The 9277-nt window shown below is 36.5% G+C and overlaps 1 protein-coding gene across 1 annotated transcript in view; it reads left to right on the plus strand.

Annotated features, from left to right (window-relative positions):
- LOC107559453 (fibroblast growth factor receptor 1-A-like) overlaps window positions 1-9277 on the plus strand; it is a 45902-nt gene that overhangs the window by 8831 nt on the left and 27794 nt on the right. The window contains exon 2 of the mRNA XM_016243284.1: window positions 2281-2445. Coding sequence (XP_016098770.1) covers window positions 2349-2445 — 97 coding nt within the window. The 5' untranslated portion in view covers window positions 2281-2348. The remainder of the gene's footprint in view (window positions 1-2280; window positions 2446-9277) is intronic.

Raw genomic sequence — 9277 nt, forward strand, 5'->3', positions numbered from 1 at the left:
TTGTAAGTAAGAATAAGGGATCCACCTGGTTAAAAAAAAAAGTTCAAGAAGCCTTGTATGCTCACCAAGGCAGCATTTATTTGATTAAATACACAGTAATACAGAAATATTATTACTAGGGATGCACCGATACTGAGCTCCTGTACTCCCTGCCCCGATACCACACAACATGTGATAAGTGCCATATTCAGACAAAGATACACTGACAACAGACAGCAGAATGGGGTTATTAGAGATTAAAGATGTCTACGAAGTATATGTATGCAATGCATATAAAACATTCAGTATTAATGCTTGTATAGCTCATTTGCGCCAGCTGGTAAGCAAATCACGCTGAGCGGATTGAGCGCGCAGCGGCGCAAATGCTTGAGCTTGTCGAGTGAATATCCCTTTCTCACAGACATCACTGGAAAGTTTGTAGTTCGGTCGGATATGTCAAAAAGATGTAAGTAAAACAATGCAAAGGTTACTTAATGGTAGGGAGGGAGGGAGGGAGAGAGAGAGAGAGAAAGAGAGAGAGAGCGTGCACTTCTGTTGTGTGATCTTTATTGATGTTCGCTCACTTAGCACACGCATCATTTGGATTAAAACTAAATCGTAAATATAAGACAATTTATAGGGGCATTCACTATAAACGTAATTTATTTTCACCCTTAAGCATACACTACTTCCTGGCGAAAGTGAAACTAACATCCTGTGTGAAATGCGCTCGGCTGTACTGTATTTGTCCATCTCATTCTGCACCAGTACAAATACGTGTGCACGTTGTACGTGTTTTGCTTGCTTCATGAGTGTTTCTGCATTATATGAGTGGCTTTGGAAAATAAATCGCTGCTCGTTTCAGATTAAAAAAACGCAACTTCGATTTATGGAAATATCACAGTTAGGAGATTTATAGCGAGTGGTTCCCTGCATTTTTACAGCAAAATCGCGTGATTAAAGTACTAAGCCGCTGCAATGGAGCAGCTCTAATGCTATTAAATTAAAGATGATGTAGGCTACCAGAGAGAGAGAAAAAAATTAACAGTGAAAGTAACAAAAACTTGTAAAATACATTTTAATGGGCATAATTAAGTGTGAAAATAACAGAAGGATATACAGTCAAACCAAAAATTATTCAGAGACCAGATATCATTTTTTATATTTTTTTACTAGTGGGTGCAGGACACTATAATTCATTTATGTAAGTGAGGATAGCGAAATAAACTAAACTGTGATATATTGAGACTACCAGTAAAATTGATACAAATTTGGGACCAAAAATTATTCAGACCGAGTCTGGGAAAAAATTGAATTTGAGGTTTGCATGAACCTGGGTGACAGCATGCCCAGGAGACTACAGGCTGTCATTAAGGCTAAAGGTCACCCGACAAAGTATTGATAGTTGTGTAAATACTGTCATACTAACAGTATTGGTACTCGGTATCGGAAAGTACCAAAGATAAAAGTATCGGTATCGGGCAAGTACTGGAAAAAGTGGTATCAGTGCATCCCTACACGAAACTCTTCTTTCCGTTATAAAACGATGTACGTTAAGGTTTATGCAATCTGCTTTCTACATTGGCTTTGTCTTCTGTGCATTCTGTAACAGAAAGTTCCACATTAACTTGTTGTTCAGAGTGATTTAGTTCATGCAAACTCAAAGGCTCAGAATGTTGTCTTCAGTTGTAGTGGAAACGTTTGCTGTTAAAATCCTTGAGTTCTTAAAGGACGAGCTGTTCCACGGTTGACCTTATACAGCAAAGTTATGTTTCAGTCAGTCTCATGGCTATGTCTAAAATGGATGGAGCATTTTATTAGGCTGTTTAAAAAAAAAACTTCATCTGTGCAGTTCAAGCATCAGAGGAGTTTTACAGAATTTTTCTGTCAGGGTTGCTTTTCTATTCTCAACTTTTGTCTACAATAAAAACTAAAGATTTATATTGTCAGTAAATGTCCTTAGTGTGAATTTGTACAATTTCTCAGAGCAAGTTATGCGAGTTATGCAAGAGATGATTAGCAGAATTATTTCAGTATATTTTATGATTCTGAACAAACTGCTTCCATAGTAATAATCGTGTGGGTGAAGAAAAATATGAACCAATAACATCATAGGATTTGTTTAACAATTCAGTCAAATATAGATGGTAAAATTCAAGTCCCGCCCAATGTTATTTCCAACGGAGTATTCTGTTTCACTCAAATGTTACATTATGAAAGATTCCTGTTGTCTTTAATCATTAGTTGTGAATATTCTTAATTGGTTTGCTTTCTGCTTATCTCTCTCCTTCTCACACCCAGTGCTGATGTCCTAGCTGTTTTTATGGAGAGCTGGGCTGGATGCAGAGTTCAGATGTAGAAAATCCTTGATGATGCTGATGATGATGAAGACCATGTTGCTGCTGATCTCAGTACTCCTAATTCAGGCTCTTCATTCCCAGGGCAGACCGGCCACCCAAGATGAGAGTAAGCCTTTTTTGTAGTACTCTTGTTGTATCGTGTCTCAGTTGAAGATGTGTTAATAATAAACCATGTCTCAGACACTTTGCAATTAAGCAACTGAAATAGTTTTTAAATTGGTCATGTCCTACACTTTTATGCCAGTTTTTTTTTTTTCAATTTTTCCTCTTAAATCCACTTAATGTCTTTCACCAAAAACATTGTTTTCCACCCTCTGTCTGAGCCTAAATTAAACAGACTGTATGTTGCAACAGTACTATTAGGATTTCTTCATATATGAACATCATTAAGGTTTCACAATGACGTAATGTTAAGCTTATATTCAGGAAACTGTCTGCATAATTCATCAAACACTTTTCTTCATATTCACTGTAAAACATGTGATCAGTTTTCCAATTTCAGGTTCATTTTATGAGATTCAGCTCAATTTTTATGAGATTCAGCATTTTAAGTGCGTTTAATATAATTCAATTTGTACATCCAGTTGGATTATACTTAAATATTTAAGGTTGCAACTGAACATTTAAAGTTGAAGTAGGTGGCTTTTTTTTTTACAGTGTTTTTATTATTCTAAAGAGCAAGTAAAATGCTGTTTTATACAATATCTCCCCATTAAAATTAGCTAGATTTTGTTGAAATGGTACAATACAATTGTATGGCTATGTCATATGACCATATGCTTGTTCTCAAACCATGTTCGCATCTCCAATATGCTGTAAATCAGTGGTGTGCCAGGGGGAATCACATTCTACTCCTAGCTGTGGAAGTTTACACTTGGATACCATTCGTTCTCCATTTCCACCTCATATTCAAAATAGTCATTTAAAACCCTAAGGACTTTCATGCACTGAAGTCGTAGACAGAGTGAAAAAGGGAAACGGGTTGGGAAAAAAAAAACACCAGCTGAAATAAAACCCTGAAAAATGTGTCCTTTGGCAACATTCCAGCTGAGCGAGTGCCTGTGGCTCTCACAGGCCCAAGCGTGCTTCCGTAGCTTCATCATCCTCTTTTGGATTTCGGAAATAGGGTGTTCCCAGGAGACTTCTAAATGCCTTACATTACAGTTACCACTATTATAATAAAGTGAGTGGTCACTTCTGCTCTGGCCGACTGTGGAGGCTTTAAATAAACACAGTAGTTTTGAATTTAAAAGCTGGAGGTGTGAAATAGCTGCCATCTGTACCCTCCGGCTAAGCAAAAATACCTAACTTTTCTCTTTCTCCCTCCCCGTTGTTTCACCATCCTCCTTTTGTAATGAAAAGGTATTTGTTGTCAAGAGTTGACTGCCGGAGACGTTATAAATTACTGCTTTTAAAAGAAGACACAGAAAGTACTCCGCCCTGTGGTGCTATTCCACAGTGGAGATCGTGTTTCTGGGAAAACATAGCACGTTTTCTTGTGGTTGAGTGCAGAGTTGTTAAGTGTAGACCTATGGGTTGTACTCCTCATGAAAACTTGAATTGCATGAAAAACTTGGTAAATGTTAACAAGATCGCAGATTTAGTCCTGTAGAATTACTGCGGGTTTAACGAATCGGGGGCTCGTCCGGGATACAAGTTACTTCGTTCCCCATGATTTGACTATTTTGGTAATTTATTGCAGTTTCTGACTATTAGTTTGAATACTTTCCTAAAATATTTTGTTGTGACTATAATGTAGGGAGGAAACCCCAACCAGAATGTGATGGATTACCTTTTACCCACTTAATGCTTGACAGCCAAATGGCCAGGCATGCTGATACAGTCTACGCGTTTCCTCTACTCCTCCTCTCCCTTCGTCCTCCTGTCAGGACAGCGAGCACTTTTCCCTCTCTCCCCTCTGGCCTCCTGTGGTGTAAATGATAGTTTCAGCTGTTGATGAGTGACTTACACTCCAGCATTTGGTTACATTTGTTTTTTTCCCTAGGTGGGAATACAACCTGCACAAACAACAGGATTTCCTTAAGTAGTGTGTTTCAAATTTGTCTAAACACTCTTAAATGGTTTGGGATCGGAAGACACTTTCAAAGGCCCAAAATGTATTTAATGGAAAGTGAAATAAAAATCTAAATCTAATCTAAATGTGGAGTTATTTGCAAGTCATTCAAAAATGTTCCTTTTTCCTTTTGTTCAAATGAATACGTTATGCTTTTATAACTTCATCTATGGTAAATGATAATAAAATGTAAGTTTGTTATTGTTAATTTAGTTTTGTTTATATGCTAATATAGTGTTTGTTTTTCTTGAATTAGCTATTTTCCAGTTTAATTATAAAAATAATTAAAATTTGTATTCGTTTTTTTTTGTTTCTATTTAACTTTAGTACATTTTTAATTTCAGTTTTAGTTATTTTAGAACTGCTACTTATTTTATTTCAGTTATTTGCCAGGGCAGCATTTCTGATTTTCATCTAATATTTATACTTAATTATATTTAACTTTATTTCAATTTCCTTCAAAAAATAATTTTGAATAGTTTAACTATCAACACTATTCCGTTAACTTCCAAAGAGCCAAGCGCACACTACATGACTCAATCTCATTGTCTTTGTTTTGTTATGGCAATATAACACTTTTATATAAGGTGCATTTGTGAGAGATGCTCCAAATAGTGATGAATACTATGACCGATTTCAAACCAGTTTCATAATTCAAACTTTTAATGAACCAGTTTGATTTAAAATTACTCAATGAGTTGTCACTCAATACTGTTCCCAATATTCCTCTTACATTACTTTAAGGATATAAAAATATCTGATTTCTGTTGTTCATGGTTAATGTCCATTGATGCATTTTTTATTTTTTGCCACATAATTTTTTTACTTTCTTTTAAACAATCTGACTATCTAGAAGGAGATGAATAAATACTTTGGAGAAACAATGGCTGTGATTCAGCATGCTGATCTCATTCCTGCCCCTCCTGCAGACCATATGTGTGTGTACATGGCCACATTTGCATGTAGGCAAGCAGTGATTATGTTTGTACGACCGTGGTTATTGTGAACAAATGCCATTAGCATCTAAGTCCTGATGTGGGCTTTAATTGACGTAGGCTAGCATAAGACAAGGCAGGTTAATGCTAGGGGAGGTGTGTGTGTTTCTTTTGGTGTCACGCTGAGCCAACACCTTCACTAATCACTGACTGCTAGTCAGGATAATCAAATGTACTTACCAGTCACATTCCAGTTTCTTTGTGACTGTGCACATTCCAGGCTGTTACTGAGACTAAACCTCTGATATCTCAGCCGCAGATCACTGGGATAAAGTAGTGGTCATTTTTCTGTCTGTTTTTTTTACATTTTCTGTGGCTTTCTAAGTTCTACTTACATCTCTGTACTTGACCATCATTCTCTCTCATGAAAGGAAATCCCTGTGGTCATTTTCTTCTTGTATTGCTTCCTCTCTTGTATCCAGTCTCTCTCTGAAAGGTCCCTCTGCCCTTCCTGCACACTAAGTCTTACTCGCCTCTAATTTTGTCCATCGCCAAAAAATTTCTCTTTCACAATTTACCGTAATTAACTTGATTTTCAAGGATGTAAATCATGTTTTCCGAATGGCTTGGAGCAGGAAAGAAAAAAATGCAATGGCTATTCCAGCTGGGTTGCTTTCCCGAAAATATAGACTTTAATCCAAACTAATCTAGTCACAGAATCTGGAATATTAACAGCCTTGAGATTCCACGAGGAGTGATTTGGCACGACAGGGTGCATCTTTACTTGAAGTTAGTTACGTAAGTTAGTTACAGCCCTCAGAATTCTTTTTTTTGTTGAAACTACAAAAAAGTTTTGTTAAGTACACACGGAACTCAAATGTTTTAATTTTTCCACCAGTTTGAGGCTGTGACCAAACTAGTTGCTTTGTGAAAGTACTAAAATATTACTATTATATAATAAATTAATTTACAATTTTTTTTTTTTTCAAACTTTGTGTTGCAATAATATATTGAAGTATAATGGGTTATTTTAGTGACAATGTGAGATGTAAAATGTTTATCATATACCATTTCAATATTTGTGAAAATTTACTTTAAACAAATTGTCTTGAGTTAGAATCCAAAAAAGTACAAGGAAAAAAACACTGCCTATTTCTATTTTCACCGTGTAGCTGAAGTAGGGACAGATCTTTTCTTACATAATGTGGCATATTTAAACTGATTATTGAATAAGAAAACATGTAGGACAGGGTTTTGGTTCTATGCATCAGTTATTCATTGGATGGAATCAGATCTGAATGCAAGCTTGCAGTCGATTTTGTGAGAAGGGAGCAGGGTTTAAAAAGCCTAAATGATTAGAGAAATGCAGTTATGATATTCTGATAAAAATTTACAAAAAGATCATATATATATATATGTACATTATATTCATTTTAGAGAATAGATTCAAAAGATTTGACTTTCTGGCTTCTATTTTCTTCAACTTGTACATCAAATATGTTTCCCCATCATAAGTTTTTTTTTCATCATAACTTTTTTCCAGTTAATATTCTTTATTCCCCCCAGTGCAGTAGTTGTGCCAGACGACATCTGGAGTCTATAGCTCGCACACCGGTCCATGTCTTCAGCTTGTATTGCATGGTGTTTTGTTCTTTTGAAGTGACTGATGGCTTGGTAACATGCCACTATTTAATATCCTGGAAGGAAGTCGATTAATGACTATAAATCATAAAGCAGCTGTATAATTTTCTCCCTGTGTGATTATTGCAGAATACTCTCACTTGATACCTCACAGTAAACAGCTTCTCTGGTGACTGGTGCGAAATGTTTTCCGCATCTGCTCTGCTCAATCAAAAATGTAAAGAGGAAATTACAATCTCATTGTCACGAACTTACGATCAGTCAATGTGTCTTTTATATGAATTTCTCATTAATTATAATGTGAAACATTTCTGGCTCATTGGCACTGAGGTCAAGTGAGGCTGTGCTGTTTATAGGGTAGAAGTGAGTGTCTTTGAATGGCCCCAGTAGACTTAGTTGTCTTAAGACTGGTTTTATGCCAGTACGCAAATGTGTTTTCTCTAGCAGTGTTTTTTTTTTTAAATGTTGGTTTCAAACATCTAGTTTAGAAGCCTCTTAAATTAGAATACATTCTGTCCACCAATAACAATTTTTTATGCAGCTCTTGGGAGACAGGTGAACACAATGAAACCACACTGGCATTCAGAAGCAAGAGGCAGTTATATAATGGAAGTAGATTTTAACTGAAAGATTGAAACTCTGTTTTGTAGACAAGGGTATTTTTCTTAAAGGGGTGGTTGATTATGATTTCACATTTTGAACTTTAGTTTGTGTGTAATGTTGCTGTTAGAGCATAAACAACGTCTGCAAAGTTACACTCCGAGTTCAATGCAAAGGGAGATATTTTCTTTTAAAGAAATCGCTGTTTAAGGACTATAATAAGTGGCTGAATGGCCTCAAAACAAACCCACCTTCTTCAGCCCGGGTTTGCTCAAACTAAACGCAGACTTACCTCGGTAAAACCCAAAACCGGCTTTGTGCAACAGGCCTATGGTGTGTCAAAATAATATTGGGTAAATTGACAGTGGGCAGACACACACAGACCAAAACAAAAACAGACTTTCCGACACAGAACACACATTTCAAAGTAGATTAATTGGCTGCTCTAGCATTGTATTTTCTGAGAAAAAAAAAACAATATCTGCAAACAAATGGTATTTTTCTGCTTTAGTACAGTCAAAAAAATTGCATGTATCAACCCTGAATATTTTTTCCTGAACAGTAAGTGTACAAATGCTCAATTGCCTTTTTTTTTTGTAGTATAGATTTCAAGGTATATAAAAATTGGCTTGCCAACCTTGAAAACAATCCAACATTGAGAAGTATGATATCTTGCTTCTTTTTTGTATCTAAATAATAAGACTATGCTAGCTCATCTTCTTTTCTCCTTCCTTTATTCTTTTCTGGAGTGTTTTGGTGGGGAAAGTTGATCCTTCCCTGGCCCCCATTCCTGTCAGGATTAAGAGCCTGTTAGACACATGCGAAGCAGGAAATACCTTAACTAGACCCTACTGAGGTCACCATGGATACCAGCCCAAAAACCTGCTGCTATAGGCCTCTCTCTCGCTCGCTTGCCTTTATTAGCAGAGTTAATGGTAGTGATGGGTGGAGTTACTACAGCAGAACTAGTTAAGAGGAAACCTGGCTTATGTTTGCACTCTGTTTACTATTAAAAATGTGTCAGTAATGAGCATACCGGTATCAACAAAGCAGTTTCTTTCCTTAAAATAATACTTAAATTAATGCTTTTTCACAACCATAGACCTTTGCCAGAGTTTTCAGAAGAAATTTTCTTTGCATTCACCTTTTTGTGTCTTTTTACCACAGTGACTCGGTAGGATGTAGGCCATGCATTGTTTCTTTAGATTTACTCACATTTCCAAACAATAGTGTAAATGTCGTCTTCAGCGGGTGGCAGGATTTCATAGAAATTTGACCTTTTTTGAACAATCATCAAGTCCTGACGCATCTTTTACGGGAAACATTCAGATGCCTTCGGCAATCAAATGCATTGTTATTGAAAGGAAATTAATCCAATTTCCATTTGAATATGAAGCAGTCACCATTTGTTTTGTAAATGTGAAAATCTCACCTCGGCTTACTGTTAGTAAAGAGTCACAATTAGCATATGGTGTCAGTATGTGCTTTTTGACAACATCAGTATATTCTTTTAGAAAGAACCCCCAACAGGGATAATTCTCCAGTACACCACTCTAAGAAGCAGTCCCCCTTTAAAAGAGTACGGCCAGTTGCTTGAAAGGTGCAGACGCGTGACATAATGTTGATGGACAATGAATCAGTGTAATTATATTTACACCCCCCCCCCCCCCCCCCACCGGGCCCCCAAA

Source organism: Sinocyclocheilus grahami, unplaced genomic scaffold (assembly GCF_001515645.1).
Source record: "Sinocyclocheilus grahami isolate Dianchi unplaced genomic scaffold, SAMN03320097.WGS_v1.1 scaffold686.1, whole genome shotgun sequence".
NCBI lineage: Eukaryota > Metazoa > Chordata > Actinopteri > Cypriniformes > Cyprinidae > Sinocyclocheilus > Sinocyclocheilus grahami.